Below are 21,503 nucleotides of genomic sequence, written 5' to 3'. Positions count from 1 at the left end.
GGGTAGTATTGTCTTACCTGAACAACCAAGAAGCATGTGCATACTTCCATCATGCCCAGAAGTCGCGAAGGGCTAACGAGGGGTGTACGTTTGGCCGGCCGGGTGGATGCTGGAGGAGCCTTCCACTGAGCGTCACCACGCAGCTGCCACTGCCAGAGATCCGGGGCAGCCTGGCGCAGCAGGGCGCAGACAGGGAATCATACTGAAGCTGTGAACAGCATTGCGTGTGTTTGTATAGGCCGCTGCGGGCTTCTTAACCTTGAAGCAACATTACTTAGCGTGATAGCCCATCTGCCAGAAATCCCGCCCCGGAACAATGATCTGAGCCTGGATCACCTTCACACATACATTATGTGTCTGGGGGCTCATCTCCTCTGGTCTCCCAAGAGCTCCATGGTGGTCCAGCACCAGATTTTCTTTTATTTATTTAAAAACTGCCAAAATAAAACTGCCCTGGAGGCCAAAAAATAAAAGGGCTTCTCTGCCAGACCTGTGTTCTGCCAGCACGCAGCTACAGCTGTATTGTGCGGAGTGGTGCACGACGTGACGGCAAGTAGGATTGTCTGAGGGCAGGACTCAACCGGTGCGGCGAGGCGAGGCGGCTGCTGAGGTACCCTGAGGGACTGCCTCAGGCAGAGAAGATGAAACGTGGCACGGGGTGTATCCTGGAGCAAACTGCCTTCTCTTAAATGCCCAGTTTTCCTCAATGGCACTGCCAGTTGGTTTGCTCCAAACCAGAGTGGGCTTGTGTGTGTTCAGTGGAGACGACAAGGGTTCCACAAACAAAAGAGAGATGGAACCAAACTGGCATCTAGTTGTTCATGCAGATGCAAGAAACCACGTAGGAGATCAGCATCAGCGGAGGGCAGAGAATGCTGGCGTGCTTCCTACAGACAGGGACAGGAGCACAGCTCACAGAAACTTATGGGCAGCACAGATCTAAGTACGATCAGTCTCAGATAATTATTAATTACAATAATCATTGTTATACAGATTGGCTAGAATCTCCTTCATGAGTCACAAAGCTGCAGGCAAACCTTGCCCTTGCTAATTAAAATAAGCTGTGGGAGCTGTAAGCTATCAGACAGCCTTTGTCGAACAGCGAGCGGGCACCACAGCAGCACAGCACCTGGATAAGCGTGACCACCACGCTCCACCATATACAGAGTGAGGAACAGGCTCTTTAGCAGCCAGCCTAAAATGCTAAAGAATTAAACTCTACCTATTAACATAATTCTAATTGTCACCAAGAACACAATTTGCATGCCAAAAAGATGTTGGTAATTGATGACTTTCTCAATCACGCTCTCACCTTGGTTTTCATTATTTTCGGGTGTCAATTAGTATTTAGAGTCAAAGAAAACCCACAAAACCCTCTGAAATAAATGTGGGTGGTGGAGAAAGGTCAGTGCACGTGGCTTTCAGTACTCAAAGCGCATCAAAATGCAAGGAAAATGTTTGATGATGGGTTAGGATGAGCTGTGAACTCAGTGATGGTCTAAGGAAAGGGAGAGCACTGTTACAACATGGAGAAAAAAACAATTTTAACTGTTTTCTGCAAGTTGGTTGGGCTTTTAGCCACTGCTATCACAACACGTACCAAATATCCAGAGGTTGTACAGCACATGGCACAATGCAGGATTATCACAATGGAGCCCTATTCTTGCTCAAGGCCTTTCAAATTCTGTAAGTTTGACGTATTTCTGAAAATTATTCAATCTTCTGTTTTCCTGGGCCTTTCAAAGTACTTCACTTAAAAGCTGTAAACTGACTTCAAACTCTTGTGCCCTCAGAGAAGCAGGAAAATATAGTCATCATACAAATAGAGAGTGAAAATGTGTGCAGTACTCCACTGTTTGGCAAAAAGTGTCCATAAATGTAGTTAGCTAGAAAATAGATAAGCCTGTACTCTGTATGTCTGAGAAATTAAGTTTGTTTATTTTCTCAAGTAAAAGCAATAGATGAATTTCAGAATATTTTGACAAAGTATCAACCTGTGGTCTCAGAATTTTGGACCTCAGTGGCTACTGCTCTGAGTTTCGTTAAATTCTAAATTCAAGGGAACAAACACCTACCTTGTTATAAAACCGCAGTTATGCAGATACATAACTTTTCACTGCCAAAACAAAAATCCAACCAGACTCTTGTTAACAGCATATACATGTATAGAGAATTGCCTAATCTTATAAAATTTGGCTTAAGAGTTGCCAGCTTTACAAGCAATAAATCATTATGATCAAATGAAAACTATAAAACAAAGTAGACATACACAGGAATGTGCATAAAAACAATCTTAGTAATTATGATATCAAAGGAACAGAGGACTGGAAAGCAAAGTTAGTTTTAAAAATCTGTATTATAATTATAGTAAGTATGATTAACCCAGTAATAACTGTAACTTTGTATAAACACCAGGAATCACATTCACCCAGAAACCTTGTCAGAAATACACAAAACAGAACTTGGCAAAAAGAACAAAAAGTAACTGCACATCAGTTGTTTGCTATACCCACGAGGAGGAGGATGCAAGTGGCAGGGAAAGACGCTTAAGTTTTATTAGGTGGGGGAAGTTGGACTGGTTACGTTCTGGAAAATGAAAGAAACATTCTCTTTTATCCTTTCAAGGAAAGGATCAGCTAGAGTTTGATGTTGCCCAGAGAAATGTTTCCATTGCATCAACTGTGACATGGAGAGTGGTTTCTTTGAGTTAGGCTTCCCATGGTTTTGTCCAAGCTGGCAACTTCTAGACACAGAAGGCTTATCTGAAGAAGGATCTGAAAAAAATGATGCAGTAGATTAATCAGAGAACACTAAGACAGAAAATTTCAGTCTGAGTCAATAAACCAGTTGGTGGTAACAAATGAGAGAAAATAGAACAGCATATATAATCCTTCTATGTCAATGAAAACCAAACACATGTATTCACAGTCAGAAGGGAAAGGCTGTTTCTTGCTCATTGATTGAGTTTATCAAAATCACCATCTGCTAGCATAAAGACAAATCCTTCTACAAATGGATGGGAAAGGAAATATCTTATCTGACAATTTCCTTTCTTCTTCCTAATTCTGTGACATTTGGCTGCTCCCATTCTTTAAGTAAATCTGAATCTAGGAGTAAGTTGCAGCAAAATTCATGCTAGCTTCTATTTCCTCCCAGAGGAGTCATTCCAACCAGCTAAGAATAGTTTGAACAGCTATTTCATTGACTCAGCACACTAGAGCTGGATCCCTAGTGCACTCTGTACATCTAGATCATGGCAAGTTGATCAATATACACAATAACGTATACTGTATATCACAGTAAGGAAAAGGCTATTCCCTGTGAAGCGCAGAGAGGAATTCACTTTGGATAAAGGATTCTGAAGCCCCAAACAGTACCAGGTCATTGCAGGGTTTGCCACACATTGCTGGCTTCATGATTCATCTGATGCATGTGACAAATGAAGAAATCAGTTTGCTGATTTTAACCAATAACTGCTGTTATTGGTTTAAAACCTGTTGCCAAATATTTTCATAGCAGTGTTACATGCTCCTCGGGAAAGACCAGAGATATGAGCAGCATGATGACTCAGAGTATTCCTGAGTTTTTTAAATTTTTGGAGAGTCCATAAGGACTCATATATATGCAAGACCTTCCTTTTGACTGATACATGATGCCCATTTGCACTAGACTTGAAACAGACTTTACTGGTCAGAAGGAAATTTAGAAGAGACGCACTTCTCAAGTCTTTATAGATTCTGCGTTCCTAACTCCATAAATTAAAATACGATCAAGTAAAAAAAAATAGGCTTACAGCTTTGTAGCTGATCTGAAAGCCAGTAGAATAGAAAGCAACCCATCTGCATGATCCATACACAGTTAATTGCCTCAAGACTCCTGTGGTTTCCTAAAGATGGCCCCAGTATAAACAGACAACAGGAGCTTGGTCAAGAATATCCAGTCTCATTGGTATATCTAATGAAGATCACTATGAAAAGTTCATACATGGTGAAGCCTGTATTATATTGTTTGGCTCTTCTTTAGTTCATCTTTTGAATCACACTTGCTAGAAATAGAGGAGACAAATCAGTGAAAGTTCTTGGCCTTTTCTGTGTGTCAGCATCTATCCCCAGTAACCTGGAATCTGGTTCCCCGATAAAGTAATTTGACAGCTTTTTGTTCTTAGGAAAGGCAAAGAGACCAACTAGTGGTAGCAGCATTCTGGGGTGATCAAACCGAAGACCATGACTGACAACAATTTGACTAGGGAACTGATGAGCCAGTTTGTCCTCTGCTCTTTAGGAAATCAAACCTTCCCCTCACTCTAACATTTCCATCACTTAAGTCTAAGAATGACCTTCAGGTTTTTTCTTGATTTACTGTCAAAAAGGTTCTGCTCACTGGGATCAAGATATAATTACCCTTGAGGAAGTCCCGATTACATTCACTGCCCTGAGATCCAAGAGACCAATGCTGTGGTTGAACTGATGGAACCAATATGTGTTCAAAGCATAAGATAAGCAGTCAAGAGTGTTAAGACAATTGCAAAATGCTAAATAAAATCATATGTACCATTGTTCAACACAGTAATATTATATGATTTCTCTGGATTTCTGCAGTCTGGGAGCTCTACCTGCCTCACTGCACACCAGTGAGAAAATCTGGCTAACGTTTAACGCTAAAGGTGCCTTTTCCACACAGATCCTGTAATAGCACGTAAGTGGAGACAGGTATATTTTAGGACATTGCTTACTTATGCACAAAACAGCAGGTCTAATTTTTCAATCATTAAAGAAAGATACAAAGACAATGAAATCAATATGTGGAGCAAAAATAAAGGAGAAAGTCATATTCTTATGGCTACAGAAGTATTATATTTTTGTAATCCTGCTCCTAACTTAAACCTATATACCTGTATACAGCAAGATATTAAAACAATTTTGATATGCCAAAAGAACAACAGAGTCAGGTTTCTGCAGAAAGGGTAGATGCAAATATTTTCAACTTGGGTTTACAATTGCCAGGGGGTCTTCCAGCATTTCTCAAAAACCTATTTTAATCATCCTGCATCAGCTATAGTTAATAACTGTGAAATGAAGGGTTATATTCAGAGATTTGTCATCTCGTTGTCGAGATCTTGATCTGGTACAGGCTGGTATACCTGTCCTCAGATCAACAGCTTTTGAACTAACCCTTACCAGCTACTCATTACTGTCCTTGAACATTTAGAAACAAAACACCTTATAATGTCGTTTGGTTGTAACAAATCACTAGTTGAGCTGGCCATAGCTATTTCAAGGAATTAAGAGGCATGATACACAAATTGGTTGTTACTGCAAGGACTGAGTCTTTCCTCCTCTTCATCTTGTGAAGGGCTCCAATGGATTAGAGAAATCAGCCAATATCTGGAAGATCCCATAATGAACCTCACTACTTCAATCCTATTTTACTGAGCATCAGTTTTCTCCAGTGACAGACCATATACTCAGAATGGATGTACTTCCTCAGCCATGGCCAGAGATAATGAAAAAGAAACTCACTTTGATGGTCTTTCTTTCCCATACAGTCGCACTCAAGCAAGTCATGGGTAACACAGCTGGTATCTTCATGAAGTGTAAAGACATTTCTAAGCTCCTCGATGGAAAAATGAATGTGTTCAGATGTCTTGGAAAGGTCTACAACTGCGCCAGAAAGGTCTTGTTTGCTGATCTGTCTTTGATAAATCTTTTCTTCTATTGAGCCTGTAAAAAAAAATAGATACACTGGGAGGTAATAGGAAAAAAAATAGATACACTGGGATAATTTTTGACCAGTACTTATCAAGGAGAAAAGTCAAATCCATTTCTTGATAACAATATTCATAGGAAACGCTAAAACACTATTTTCAGTTATTCAAGCAAAAGCAAAGCAAAGGCAAATGAATCAATATGATGTCTCTATTTTAACTGAATTCAGAACAAATAATATATGTTTTTAAAGAACGAATGATTTCCAAAAACACTCCCTCCCTTTCTCTTATGGACAAAATTTCAACAGCTGTCTCACTCTAGGGTATGTTTGAGCACCATCTCTGACCTGTGGTTAGCAGTCTGTAGATATACACAGTGTGCTTCTGACCATCTCTCCACACTCTAGCCATTGCCTGAAGAAAGCAAAAAGATGGAGAGTATTAACAGCCTACTATACAATGGTATTTCAACTAAAACTTGTAGCCTCCATGGATCAAAGTACCAGTTCTCCTAGCTCATTCAAAAAGATGTTGTCCAAAGAAAGGATTCCTCAATAACTGTTTTTATAAAACTCTTCTGGTATTAACTGTAATTGAAAATATAGCTTACTTTCTGCCATTTATGCTCACCTTTCTTTCTGCGTACTATAATAGGAAAGTAGGGGTTTCACCTCTTTCCTGCCAGAATCCCCTCTTCATATTTGTTTTCCAAGCATTAGCAACTGTTTAATATTTCAGGAATACTCATAATCCTCCCCCATCTCCAAAACTGTTTCTTGCCACAATACATGTTTAAAAATGACTTTTCCATTTCTTTTAAAATTGCAAAATTAGTGTTTCACGACCCTTTTAATTCTTAAACAAACAAAATGTAACTGAGTACTGCTATACGTTTTTTTTTAAAAATGTAAGAGTTACACCAACATACTAGGTACAAGTACCCACAACATGGTTTGCGGTCTTTGGCAATTTGTAGCAATTTGACTGATTTAGCAGACGGTGTTTCGAGCAACAAGACAAGTGACCACATGAGGGTACTAATTCACATTTGGAACAGGAGCAGGGCCAAGAATCAGAGCTTACTTCAGGTATTAAGCGCACAGCATTACTCTACAATAAAAAGTTTCTTACTGTGTTTATAAAAAGATTTTTTTTAATTGTTATTTTTAAGGACTATTTTAACGGAACACTCTTATGCCAACTAAATAATCCCTTGAGTCCAACAGTGCCATTACAAGAACAGCACAGCACTGGCTTTGTTTTCTTTCTTTTGGCATCATTGCCACATGAGTTTCTCATTCTCTTAATTCTGATCAGAACCTCTCCCTTTTTCTCAGGTATTGCAAATCGACAGCAACATTTGCTATGCAGTCTAATCACGTTTTTCTTTTCTTATTAGAAACACATCAACTTCCCAGTTAAAAAGAGGTCAGGAGACAAAGGGGATACATGACTCACTCCTCCAGAGAAACCAGAATTTAATCTTTTCATTTTTTACTGCAGGGGGGCTTCTAATGATCCCAGTATACATAATATGACAGAGAAATATTTCTTCTTTTCTTCTCAGAAGGAGTTTTCCTCCAGTATTGTACTTGTCCAGATGCAATGTGGTAATTGCATAGCAATAAGACATGTAAAGCCAGGCATTTCAAAATCAATCAAGAAATCATTTGATGCCCACCCCAACCCCCATGTACACAGCTGTTATCAGACCTGAATATCCGTAGCTGGATTCCAGTCGATATCGTACAGGATCAAATGAGATGCTCCAACCAGGTTCAGTCCTACTCCACCAGCCTTTGAACTCAGCAAAAAGATAAAAGCTGGACTGAATTTACTATTAAAAGTATCAACAATCTGTTGTCTCTGGGAGACAGGAGTATGTCCATCAAGTCTAGTATAAGAGTATCCGTAACGTTTGCATGTCTCTTGTAATATGTTTAATGTCTGCGTGTAATTGGATACCAGTACGACTCTGTCAAACAGTAAAACAAAGTTATCATCTTAGACCTTGGTAAAGTTAAAGTCCAATAACAAATTACTGAAGACATACAAGAAAATAAAATCACAAGTCAAGCAAAAATTACACATCAACCTGAGGTTACTCATATTTCCTGAGAAATAAAACATTTCCTATTAATTTGAAGCACATACTGGATTTGGATGCATTATACCTACTGTCAAGCATTCAAATGTTAAATAATGAATGTTTTCCTTCGCAACACAATTTGGCTTAGTGCACAGATTTGCAGGGCTCCAGAACCAACCACAGAGATAGATTTAAAAAAAAAAAAAAAAAAATCTCTATTTATACAAAATAGCTGTTGTTAAGCAGCATTTGCAGAGGGTGTTGTAGCAGCTAATAAATAATATATATATGACTCTACTTACTGAAAAAGCTACTGTGAACTTCTACAGACAACCTTGGAAAATTCTAATAAACAAAATCATGAAAGTCAAATAGGAAAGCGATGACTTTTTCCTACATTTTATGATTGAAAAGAACTGGGATGAAGGGTGGTGAAAGATACAGTCTACATTTTTGTTGTTATTTTTTTTAAAGCAAAATCAGTCTCCTGATCCCTTACACTAAGGACCCATACTATGTCAGTGCTTTTTCTCTGAAATTGTGACTAAACAAGTTTCAGAGTTCTGCAAATCTAGAATTTCTATCCTCCCAGATATTGAGGATGATTCTACTGAGGGGACAAAGAAAGTTCTTTTGAATTTAAGCCATAAATAAAATAATAAGCACAGTTAGGGCATTTTCTGCTAGATCTTGTTTGGAGGTCTATTATAATCTAAACTAAATGTACAAAATTCCATCAAAGGTGCTCCATTTTTAAAAACAATTTTTGATTAAAAACAAGTACTGAAGAACCAGACAAATAATTTCAGGGAAAATCTGGTAAATTAACATTTTTAAATTGTTTTAAAGTATTTTTATTATTACAGTTGACTCTACAATCAAACTACCTCCAAGACTTGTTTGTAAAGACTTTGCAAGATTGATTTGTTTGTCAACCCCAAATTTACACCTTTGTTTTTACTCAAAATTAGAATATAAGCTTTATAAGAGGACTGGAATTGAGTCTGTATATAGCAAAAGGTGCACCAAAGGTGCTTTTTCCTGATACCCCTCTTTCTTTAGACCTACAAGAAATAAAGCCAGTACATTTAGATATTTAGCTGTCACTGGTTTCAATGAATGTTAGGCATATAAATTCCAACGATAGGCTCAGCTTTCTGATTCGTAAAGAGAGAGCATCAGGAGCAAACAAACTCCATTGCATCAGTGCCAAGAGATCTGCTGTTACTTTCCGCTACTGAATTACAGCATGTCCTATTTAAGCATCAATTTAAATAAGAGATAAAAGCTAAATACTTTTGGAATAGCTGGGCTTTAAGGCATGAGTACATAAAAAAGCTATCGTGGGATACAAGGTCATGTGAGATTTCCATGAATCAGCAATTCCACAGTAACTAACCATGTGCATCCTGTTACCCTATGATAAAGAGAGGTTTTTGTACATGTCAGTGGCATTTACCACAGGGGAAATAAGCAGTTGCTGTGCAGGTTCACCTGTTGAGTCTGGTTGCCCTGAGCAGAAAAGGCAGCAAACACTAAGAAGTTAAACATGATTAAAGAGATTAAATTTATAATCTAGTAATTAAAAACATTTTAGTGCAATTTAAAATATTTAATACAGGAATACATCTCCTCAAGGAGATACAAAGCATTGGAAAGTCTTTGCAAGTAAAGATAATATGTCATACTACAGGGGCTATAGCAAACTTAAGTCTCTGGAACATAGTATGAAAAATACAAGGATTTTTATCTGGAAAAAATAGGAAGAGCAACTTTGAAAATTATGTTAGCTGCAAATCCTAGTTTAGTAATTTAACAAGGAAGAGCCTGGAGTACAATGCATAAATATGCTTGGTACCCCTGCAAACAGTTGCAACACCTTTATTTTGAATATTACGTCCTCGTGCATTTGAAAAGCAAAACAATATCCTATTATCTCCCTTTTACCTTTCCTTCACACTTGCCTTTCAGAAGAGTTGAGCTCATGGATTGCTGCTAACAACTTCACCAGCACCTGCAATTTTCCTGAATCCATTTCAGAGAAAGTATCCGAAGTATAATCTTGTGGAAAGACATCTATTAGACCTTCATAGAGACTGGACTCATCATGTTCATCAGACATAGGATCACAGCTTTTTTCCTATTGAAAATAAAAGGATTCAAGCTCCATATCCCCTCTAATATGTTTTGGGTTTTTTTTCAAGTTTGCTATGTTTTTCTTACAAAGACAAAAGGAGGCATCAAAAGCTGCCACAAAGTAGTGTATCATGTGAGCACAACAACCTCCCAATACTGGACTGAAAGCACAGTTTTAAAATACTGATAGCATTTACTTTAGTTTACAACCTCTAATCTAAGACGTTGTTTGAAGCTGAGTAGAAAGTTGAAATACTTAAAACTGAAAATGTGTTCTACCTCTGTTTCTCTACTTAAACAACCACACAGATGTACACCCACAGCAAAGGCATATCTAAAACTTGGGGAAAAAAATAAATACCCTGTTTATTCTTTCTAATTTCCATAATACTTTATTATGGAACTTCCCAGTCATTGACTTTTTTTTAGGAAGATGCTGTCATTAAGATTCAGTTATGCAACTGAAAATGAAGAAAAGCTAACAAGTAAAAATAATAAAATAGAAGAAATACAGGTAATATTTTGTTGTAATTTGAAAATCAATGTTTCACAGGGAGGAAAAAGCCAAACTACTCAAACGCCAAAACCACAATGGTAATAAATGACTTGCACATACATTCCTTTCCATCCCTATAGTTTCTAAAGGGTTACAGTTTCACGTACAAAAAATTTCTAATGCTTATACTATGAAGTAAAGGCAATGAGCTTTACTTGGCAGTGTTGAAAGTTACAGGGAGGTCTGTGCTGTGGACTTTCCCACAAGTCATGAAGAACGTCTTTTAAGAAAGATTTACATTTCCACTTACCTTACTTGGACTTTGACTAGTGGCCACAGAATTTAGTATTACCAAGTTCTAACCATCACATTATTTACCTATAGGAATGAGAACATTTCTATAGACATAACAAGGTGTACAGTGTGATAGGATCCCAGGAGAAGTGGAAATGGGAGACATCTAGTACCACTGACATCTTGAGCCTGCAGCTCCCAGTGTCACTGAGCTTGAGAGAGTGAGATTATCATGTGGGCAGGGAGGTTTCAGAGGAACCAGCACAGTGATTACACAGAATAATCTCTAGCTAACAGTGTTCTTTGTAAAATTCACATTTATATGTATTTTTACAAATATTCAGAGACAAGATTAAGAGGGAAAATACATGAAGAATAAGAAAATACCACAAGGCAATAGCAAACTGGTGAGATACCTTCCCTGAGTACATTCAGATTTCCTAACATTTATGTTTTTGAAAGTAGATCTCCTAAAGCAAGCTGTACATGAGACCAGAGTATGGAAACGACCTTAAGTAACATGCACATTGACCATAACATAGTTTTAGTGACCTTTGCCTGCTGAAATGACTAATTGCAGGCACCCACCCCCATGCAAATAGATACCTTTATAGCTTTAAACAGAAGACATGGATGATTGCAAAGTTTTTTCAAAGCTCCTATACATATTAGGTGAGGACTGTTTTCTAGCCTGCCTTGTAGACAGGACCTAATAACTTGAGAACTAAGCAGTTTTCGATACAATTCAAGTTGCAGTGCTGTTGGTCGGCAGAAGATTATGCTCTCCTTTTTGGGGGGCAGAAATTTGTTTATAACCTCCTGTGTTCTCCTAAGAATAAAGAGTCCAGTGAGGCGTGTGAGTTCTGCCGCTCTTTTTTCTCCTAACTCCTTTTCCTCCTAAAAGAACAAAGCACAAATTTCATTATAATCTTGCATTTCATCACAATAATTTTCTGTATGATTTTAATTAGGTAGTTAAAGAATATTTTAAATGTGTGATACCACTTTCTGACATGGGACTGTAATGGTCAATTCTTCTCCAATTAGTACCACTGCATTAGCTTAGTTCTAGGTCTGGTTTCTAAAGTCTTACACAGAGGAAGATAATGTCCCAGAAAATACCCAAGGCTCGAATTATATTCTAGGATTTCTTGATTGATGCAATAAAATCATGCAGATTTTGCAGTACTGTGGAGAAACTAAGAATGAATAAAGTATCATCATATGGTAATTTGCATGGCATTTTTGGGAATGCAAGTTGTTGGAAGAACAATTTTTGCCAGATAATTAATAGGCAGCTGAAATGCCATGATCTCAACATGCATGTATTCCTCCAGCTCCCTTTTGATAACAACTGATTTTGTTTCAAACAGGAAGGTGAAAAGCTTTTGCTACTAATAGCCCTTAATTTTATTTTATTCCATAGAAAGCAAATGTCACAGTGCTGTCTATGAATTTTCTTCTGTAACTGCATTTTTTTTAATAATATACCTTTGTTGCTGAAGGTTCTCTAGACCTGACAATCGGTTCCTCATATATCTTTCTATATGTGGATAAAGAACCAAGTATTCCTGGATTCACAAACTCTATTAACGCATAAAATTCTTGCAAGTCATTTTGGATTGGAGTACCTGGAAAAAGAAAAAACCAATCCTGCACTTGGTAACTTTTTCTTGAAAATGATAGAAGTACAATTGTTGAATGCAGGGTTTAATATTGAGAATGCATCCTGAAAACGGATGTTTTGTTTCAATGTAAATTACTCAGTGTACTGAATTAATCTAGAACGTTATCATGATTAATAAACTACTGTCTCCCTAACTAAACAGACTGCACATCTAGTAGTTTTGACAAAGGAATTAAAAAAGCCAAGTTCTAAATCAATTTTATTAAATAACTACAAAGGAAACCAATGAATGAATGTAAAAAGAGTCCTGATTCCCTTACAGAAGTTCCCAGTCTCCTTGCCTGTCCCTGAAGTTAGACAAAGTTTGCATTTATTTAAAAAAAAAATTGGAAATAATCAGTTTTTACAAGACCCCAGATTTGTGCATTTAATAGCCATTGCCAAAATTTATACTGTGCTCCTGCCATACTTACCATAGCTTTTTCCTTTACCCAACCTAATACTACTAGCATAGCTAAATATCAAAAGTAGCTATAGATACTAACCAGTAAGGATAATTCTCCTCTCGCAAGACAGACTAGTGAGGGCTATAGTTGTCTTAATAGAGCTATTTTTCAGACGATGTCCTTCATCACAGATTAGGAGGTTAAATTCTATAGCCTGAATTAGATCCAAAGATCTCAGTAGCATCTCATAACTGATTATCAAAACTGAATAAAGTGGAGAACCGATGAATTCTTCTACTTTGTGGTCCTGCAGGTACAAAAGAAAATATATCATACAACTATTTCTTTTGAGATCACCCATCATATTCCTTAAACATCCAGTGTCTACAGAAATTTTTCTAGCATGACACAAGACATTCACAATCGCCTCAATGAATTTGGATTACTGATTCTTTCCTACTTTGCAAAGGAATTATGGGATCTGATACAGCAATTTAAGAGTTTTACCACCTCATTAAAAGAAAATTTATTGTTCTTTTAGGCCTTCAAAGCCTTTGAGACACATTACCGTGAAGGTGAAAAGCACAGGCTCCCTGTAACAGCTTCCCAGTCCTGACATTTAGGTAAGCTTCAAATGAATAATTAAAGCCAAGATAACGAAGAGGCATAAGTAGCTGCCTGTACATTCACTTTGGGATCTCAAGCTGCAGGGTGCAGTAATGTGATCCACTAGGAAGTTACCACATCCCATCAACCTAAAATTCCTCTTATAGTTTTGAACTGAATATGGTATTAACTTTGTTACAAGCCCTTAACATCGATGGGTTGGCCAACAAGTAAGGGCAGCCTGGGACTCAACAGAGCCCAAAACTAGCCCCCAAAAATATCTATTGGTAAATAAATGTGATTTATTTCTAAACCCTGTATTACTGGTCAGAAAATGGCCATGAGCCCCTTCACCCTTATATACCCTTCAAACCCTTTTCCTTCAATAGACATCAAGACTTTTGTTGAACTCCTAAATAAAATAACCAGAACTAAGCCTCCTTGTTTATTACCAAATGTGATGATAAGGAAAACCAACAAAGGCTGCCCATATGATAGCACTCGAGTCTGAACAGAATCGGTCTTGTGCAGTTCTAGACCTCAGAGACAAAACCAGCTTTAAAAAAAGACACACTAAACTAAAAAGTCACTGTAATGCAATGGGGAGCTTCTTCCAAAAAAGTTTCCTTGAAATAGTTACATACAGACTTGTGATTGTACTAGGATTACTTACTTGTCTTGCAATTATACATACAAATGGAAAAAATCTACTGTGGGCACATCCCTTACCTTTCCGCTTAGCTCCAGACACTAATTCCCTGCACGCTCCTTCCTATTTCCTAATTGTGTTCACTAACTAAGCAGGCTACAGGCCCAGCTGACAAGCTGAAGAACCTCTTTAATTGTGAAAGCAAATCAAGCTAGAGCCTCAGAAGGTATTTTTATTTCCAAACAAGATCAGTTACCAAACACAGACAACTAAGTCTGGAGCCAGATGGTGTAATACACTGTAAAAGCAGCACCACTTAATTATCACAACCTTTAGAGCCTCCTAGCAGGTGATTCAGATGAATCTGTGGGCTGAACCTGGCACATTAATCTCACAAAGTACCTTGTGGTAGATCAGTCCCCATGTGCTGCTCACAAAGAGGCCCCGCATGCGTTGGAGGAAGCAAGGAGCAGTGAGGAGCAGGTAACAAGGGCATGCACCGATTTCCCCAGGTGTTTGGATGGGACCCAAGCATTCCTGTTGTTTCCAGGACTGTAGTTTACTGCCAGTTTTCTGGCCAGTATTTTTACTGCCAGTTTCAAAACAGGAGCAGAGTATTTCCCAACACAGGAAAAGAGACACAGAGGAGCCCCGTAGGCAACACTAATGTTGTCCCTGCCCAGTATTCAGGCTCCACATTGCAGCCCTGAAGACAGATGCAATGCCTCTCTGACCTTCTCTTGGGATAGTCAAGCATCAGAAGATGCCCAGGGTTCAGAAATCATTTTGTTTTCCTATACTTTCTGGGTGTGAGCTGAAATGACAGGTATAGTGGTGGGGGCACTGGGGAACTGCCTCCAACATCCCTCTCCTGGTAAATCATCAACTCTTCTGGACCCCTTAAAAAAAGCAGAAGATTCCTGACGTACTATAAGCCCCCTGCAGCCAAATATAATATATTCACTGCTGTATATAACAACAGCAGTGGATGATGGACTATAAATTAAAATAAATTTACAAGCTAATTTCAAGTAATTAATTTATCCTCTTAACTGTCTGCAAGATATGTATGTATTATAGCCTCCATTTTCACAACTACCCAAAGTGACTTGACACGTTTAAGCAAGTTGCCCGGAGCTACATATGGAGAAACTGTCAATCAGTATTAGAGCTCCATAATGTCCCAGACTTACTCTTTGAACAGACCCTTCTTTGCGCTAGTCCAAATCCAATATAGCCGGTGAAGTGTAAATCAAAAAATGCTGAATCATGAAGCAAAGTAAACCTTGAATTAATTAATTCTCCAGATATTTTGACTTAAAAACCAAACCAAAATAACCCCAGCAGAAGCGATACTCTGCGAACAGATAAGAGTTATTCTCTCAAACACCATCTGAAATGCTGATAACATGGATTAACGAGACCTAAATGCAACCTTTGTGGGGATGCTTTCATTTTAAAAGCAATGTCCTCTACATGACATTTGCATTTTAACAGAAGTAAACTGTAATCACATTTTGAAAGCAGATAATGTCCTGGTTTTTTGAAAAGTCTGTTACTGAAGGGTTAGGATCAGTTCGTGGTGTTTCAGCGTGAAAGTGAGGAAAACATGCCTAACACATTTTAAAAAGTCTGCCAGTTCTTTGAACGTATTCCTTATAGGCAAGAATAGAAAAAAAAAAAACGTTGAGACAAGCTCTTCCTTTTAAGTTATACTGGCGAAATAACAGTATGGTAATTGCTGTTTTTCCAGAGAAGATAGACAGTAAATTATTTTGAAATACCTCATTATACCCCAGGCAAGTCATATTGTGTCTTCCTTTTTGCATGACAATGTATTCCTTGCTATTTAGGAACAAAATCTTAAAAGCTGCTGAGTGTCCTCAATTCAAATGGCTCCAACAAGATGAGTAAGAATATTAGTTATTTAAATTAAAAGAAAATTAAAGCTACTGCCCTTTTGGGTCATAATAACTGTCAGCAAATTCAGTTTTTCTCCTCCCAACATTATTCATAAAAACTGGAAGAAAACATTCAATTATTTCTAACTACCTTTACAGGTAAAAATGTTGTCATATCATGTTTTGCCTTGTATCCGCTTCTTTTTAGAAACTTCCATATTTCTCATCCTAACCTATATTACATTACAGTTCCTGACAAGTCAGTTTGCTTCATTTCCACATCTTGAAACAAGTAACTAAGAAAAGCAAATGATGCAAAGAGCACCCATTATATGTGGATTGTCCTCAGTGGAAGATGAGTAGGTTCAGTAATTTCAAGGGTTTGACAATAATGAGTGGAATTCAAAGAAACAATTATTGTTACAAAACTTTGTACACTCTACAAAAGAGTTTAAAAATGGTTTGAAAACTTCCGTTTCATCTGAAATATTCACTCTTCCATACAGACGATAAGGATAATGCAAGAAACTAAAAGCAAATCTCGTTGATGTAAGAATCGGGTCATCTTTAATGAAGTACTATTTGTTTCTTCAATCTACTTGTATGGAACTACTAGATTAAAAAATAACTTTGGAAAATAAATATCTTTACCTTTGTTGCAAGCATCAATGCAGATACTATAAGTTCTCCACTTCCTCCCACTGGCACAATTCAAATATAGAGGAGCAAGGAAAAAGTAGGGGTACAGCAGATTGCTGAATGTACATATAGAAACCACAGTTTGCTAAACAACTTCTCTTTCCTTTCTGCTGTGAATGCCCACCCGATATGGACATGAGGACCAGAAGTCTTAGGAAAAGAAATACTGGATGGTTAATTATAAAAAGCAGAGCTTGAATTGGAAAGCTTCAGAAGTGTTAATGAAGGCATGAACAAGGCTCCTGTTCACAGCTTCACGAATGCCAGTCCTGAGGGGACCCAACCCTCTGACTAAGATATTGAGCCATGCTTAACGGGAAAATATATATGGCAAGAAAGCCTTACTGGATAACCAGAGCAAGATGTGGCTCTCCTCCAGAGAAAGCTCTCAGTCAGCGATACTACAGCCTCACTCCTTGAACTCCCCTGTCTTTTACTTTGCCAGGTGCTTTCCCAAGTCTGATGTGGTCAACAAAGATCACTGAAGCACAGAGTCTGAACCACAACTTTTAGTTTTTGCAGTAAAGGACAGAGAGAGTTTTGTGTTGCAAAACCAAAGGCAAAACCCTAAAGGTATACCAAGGAGATTAAAAGATTAAATACTTCGTCATGGGATTCATCCAGGCCCTACAGGAACTTGGGAGTGTCATTACCAGTGGGAACAGCTCCACTATAGGAGGGACAGGGATCAGCATCACCAGCTTCTTTATTAAGATTTCTGCTTGTCTGCTTTCTTTTAGAGACAAGAGGTACTCACATTATCTAACACTGAGCCTCTAGGCTTGGTAATTCATGAGACTTTAAACCACCCCTACATAAACCTAATTCTTGACAGTGACAGTAAAGGGAATAACTTTCTGAAGTAACCTGAAACAGACAGACAAAACAAAGAGGAAAAAGTTTTCAGTACAGAACAAAAGCAACTACCACAGAAACGGAGTACAAGTCAGTCAAGGTAGATGCTCTGGTACATAAAGCGGGGAAGGTGTGCACTTCGATAGACAACAGAAAGCTCTTCCTTAAACCGAAGAGGCACACAGAGGAGCATGTCACCTTTTACATCTTCAAAGGTGAAGCCTGAGGAAAGATAACATATGGTACACACGCAGGTGAGCTTGAGCTATGACCTGGTTACTGACAGCTAAATGCCCGTATGGGCAATTCCCTGAAAGAGAAATAAAGCATTACAAATAAATATGAATAGAGAATTACTAGTTTTGGTCTCTGGTTAAAAAAAAAAAAAAAAAAGGAGGGAAGAAATCACAAGTCCTATATTCTGAGAGAAATATGACCTAATCCCCTTTTGGAAATACATCTTACCTGATCAACTGTAAAGACTTTGATCCTTTCACTTCCCAACCATTTCTGAAATTCTTTTTTCCAGTTTTTTACCAGACTCCCAGGGGTGACAATTAGTGCTCGCTTTAGTACAGGTTTGCATCCATAGACCCCTTGACGCAGAAGAGTCCAGACAAGTGCAATGCATTGCAATGTTTTTCCCAAGCCCATTTCGTCAGCAAGAATAGCTCCAAATCTGCCACTAACTCTGTAAGATATAATTAGGCGATGGTAACATTTTAAAAGACATATCTATAATTATTCACAACTGGTTTAGTGAATTGCTTCTTGTGGTTGTTTTCTGAAGTATAAAGAACCTATTTATACTTATTATGCTCTACTGTAGGTTTTCATTCAGTTATACCTGAAGACCTTAGAGTGAAATTCCTCGTCTTCTAGATTAATGCATTAGTCCTCCGAAACCAAACAGTTTAAATCTTCTTTTAGAATTAAAAGTATTATCTAGTATTTTTAAAACTTGTATATACCTTAAGGATTCTATGACTTGAGAAAACACTTTGGAAAATAGTACTGTAGTTTTTTCAACAGGTTGGTATAACAGCTTCTTTATTCTAAATGCCTGAATTATAACTTATATGAATAATTATGAATGATATTAATTATAAATCCCAGAAAGCAGTGTGCTTTAGCATGGGTTAGACTGTATCCATGTTTACAAGACTTGGTATTTGCAGTAGAACTGACAGGCCTTTTGGTGCACTAGCTTCTCATCACATCTGGCAAAGTCACAGCAAGCATGATGCTACATACAGGTCAGAAAAAACTTGTGCAACCTTTGCTGGGTGAAAATTAATAATTAATTGAACAATTGCTCAAATCTTCCCATTCAAATTGTCTAGTTTCAAACACGGGCATGAAAATATTACAGGTATTGAAAGCCAAAAGGGCAATTATCGTCTTACCTCATTCCCATTACACATTCATATAGAAATATAATTCCTTCTTTCTGATGTGGTCGGAGATTATTTGCAATGTAAGGATCCACAACTACATCCACCATAGGTAAACCAGCCTTATTGAACGTCCACTGATGACTTGCATTTGGTCTTGGCATAACTAGAGAATCTTAACATTCAAAACATATGCAAGTATTGCACAAAAACATTATTTTTAGTCTGTTAGCAAAGGGTATTATTTCTCTAACTCAGCTACAGAAAAAAGTAAATGATCTAATGACTGCTAAAAATACCGTTTAATACATTGACCATTCTCAGACAGAAAATGGATTTACCAACAGAGCATCTAGATAGCATTCTAAATAAAAAATTCTTTCACAGAGGTTTCCCAAATAGTTTGCACTTCCGTCAAAGGTGAAGGTGACAAACTGAGAAATCTGAGTATTTTTATGATGAGGTGAAACTGCCTATCTAATAAATGTTGCAAGACAACTTTCAATGCATAGCGTTAAATCAGAAGTTCTAAAAGGCTTCTTAAAGGAAAGTTTCAGAAAAAGAACATAAACAATGACCTACATAAAGTCTAGACACTACATTTCAAGAGGATATTCTTGTAGCTGCCCAGAAAGACTTAACTGCCTGAGAAACAGAGATAAAAAGACAACGATTTGTTAAAAAAAAATAGGGAAGGACTGAGACTGAGCTGACAAAGGCTGCCACAGTGCATGAATAAAAGTTGACAGGTTTGAAGACATACAGAAACAAAGAGAGCATGAAGTGTATTGGGATATATCTTTTGGCTACATCTAAATAACAGTTTTGCTTGCCATAATTTGTTTACAAACTCTAATGTCATAATTTTGCTAGACAATGTCCATACTGGGTTGCGTAAATTGATGCTACACATCTTCACTGAAAAGTTGTATTGTCAGAGGACAGAATGAGAAAGCAATTTATAGCTGCTGGTATTGTTATGTCACTAAAGCAGATATATACTGATAATTAATTCATGAGAATAGGTTGGTTGACAGCTTGTATCATTCAGGGAGATTTTGTTTCCTACTGAAAAAGGGCTGAGTTCTGGTAGATTACATCAAATTGCATGCCTGTATATATAAGAGCTAGTGGTGACAAAAAGATAACTTTTCTGACAAAATTTTGCAGCCTCAGAGACAGGGAAGAAACAAGGCTTAGATGAGCAATGGACTAAAAGCTTAGAAATCATACGTGGAAGACGTGGCTTTACATCTTTGTCACTGTGCTCTGTTCTGCTGAGCACAAGAATAAATGGCTTTCCATTTTGAAGAAGCTGCATTTTAATCGGCTATCAGCATAGACCTCAACATGAAAACCTCTGAATGCTCCAGTCCCAAGGTCCTGGTCTAGGCAAGTATCTCCATTACTTCTGAAAGAGCTTATGCAACCAGACGTTAAATAACCTACATGATTCTCTTGTGTAAGCAACACTAATGACTGAGAGTCCAACCTACTGATGTGTTGAGGGCTCTTCGTATCAGGCAGTTTAGGGAAAGGTACTCAAATTCACCAGCAGAAAAGTCACAGGAGACAAAGAACTAGAAGAAATCATAGCTTTTTGACAGACTAGTGCAAAAACAACAAAGAAGTTAATTTGAGTGTTGAATATATCAGGTCTTTGCCAGATTTTAGGTTAGAAAGCTAACGTAGTATCATCTTGCAACCACAGGAAGGAACATTCTTAGATACAACTTAATCAAGTTGAATTCAGGCCAGAAACTGATGTGAATAAGGCTGCTCTTACAAAAGGGCCAATGATATCACTAATTACCACTTAATTGAGATTTCATTGTTTATTTACATAGCAGCCAGGTAGCAGCTTTGAAAAGTCCCATAGTATCAGGATATGAGGCAAGAAGTAGGATGGAGGTATAAGTATAGTAAGAATGTAGAACAAACTTGTATTTTTTTTAAATATGCATTGCTCTGCTTGGTAACATTTTTTAAAACTCATTTTTATCTTCCATCTGAAAGATAAAGCCATCAGCAGAATATACCTCCTAAATGGTTTGTTACTGACAGATGAAAGAGTACTTCTCGTTTAGATAAGCGATCAAATGTTTACAGGATCCCTCTTATACAACTGTTTAACCAGCCGGTTTCTATGCAATTTGTGAACTCTCATGGCTCTTCAGCACATGGTACTTCTAGCATTATAAAACAAAACTTTTATTCCAAAATGTATCCGGTTGAGTTTGGTCAGTGTAGTTACACTAGCTGGCTGTGAAGGATCAGAAGCAATTCTTTGAATCTGGCTTAACCTCTCTATTACTGATCCTCCACTGCAACTACTGTGCTGCCATATTATGTCAACGCTTCACTGACCCCAGTGGGAAGCTGGAACTCATCTAGAAATTTTAGCATGTGTCAGACTGTTTCTCTGATCAATATACTCATTTTTCTCTGCAAAACTCTCAGAAACCACTCTAACTTGTTCCTACAGCCATCTGCAACAACTATGAGAAACTTTATGCATTGCAGAGCATTTCACTCCTTAGAAACACACATGATAAAATCCTAGCATGATATTGATAGAAGCACTAGTACTGTATGTCAGAAACA

At 37.7% G+C, this 21,503-nt stretch overlaps 1 protein-coding gene across 1 annotated transcript in view; it reads right to left on the bottom strand.

Annotated features, from left to right (window-relative positions):
- Window positions 1–2,556: 2,556 nt before the first annotated feature.
- Window positions 2,557–21,503, bottom strand: part of RAD54B (RAD54 homolog B) — a gene marked incomplete at its 3' end in the record, with an annotated part of 66,596 nt that continues 47,649 nt past the window's right edge. Inside the window, exons 6-15 of the mRNA XM_082315272.1 lie at window positions 18,912–19,074; window positions 17,971–18,196; window positions 12,895–13,102; window positions 12,214–12,353; window positions 11,329–11,619; window positions 9,755–9,936; window positions 7,421–7,682; window positions 6,055–6,121; window positions 5,520–5,720; window positions 2,557–2,774 (exon numbers count right to left, since the gene is read on the bottom strand). Of these exons, the coding sequence (XP_082171398.1) occupies window positions 2,557–2,774; window positions 5,520–5,720; window positions 6,055–6,121; window positions 7,421–7,682; window positions 9,755–9,936; window positions 11,329–11,619; window positions 12,214–12,353; window positions 12,895–13,102; window positions 17,971–18,196; window positions 18,912–19,074 (1,958 nt within the window). The remainder of the gene's footprint in view (window positions 2,775–5,519; window positions 5,721–6,054; window positions 6,122–7,420; window positions 7,683–9,754; window positions 9,937–11,328; window positions 11,620–12,213; window positions 12,354–12,894; window positions 13,103–17,970; window positions 18,197–18,911; window positions 19,075–21,503) is intronic.

The sequence above is a fragment of the Platalea leucorodia genome (genome assembly GCF_965183815.1).
Source record: "Platalea leucorodia genome assembly, chromosome: 1".
Taxonomy (NCBI): domain Eukaryota; kingdom Metazoa; phylum Chordata; class Aves; order Pelecaniformes; family Threskiornithidae; genus Platalea; species Platalea leucorodia.
Note: the sequence above shows the minus strand (reverse complement) of the source record. Positions and strands in the feature narration are given on the sequence as shown.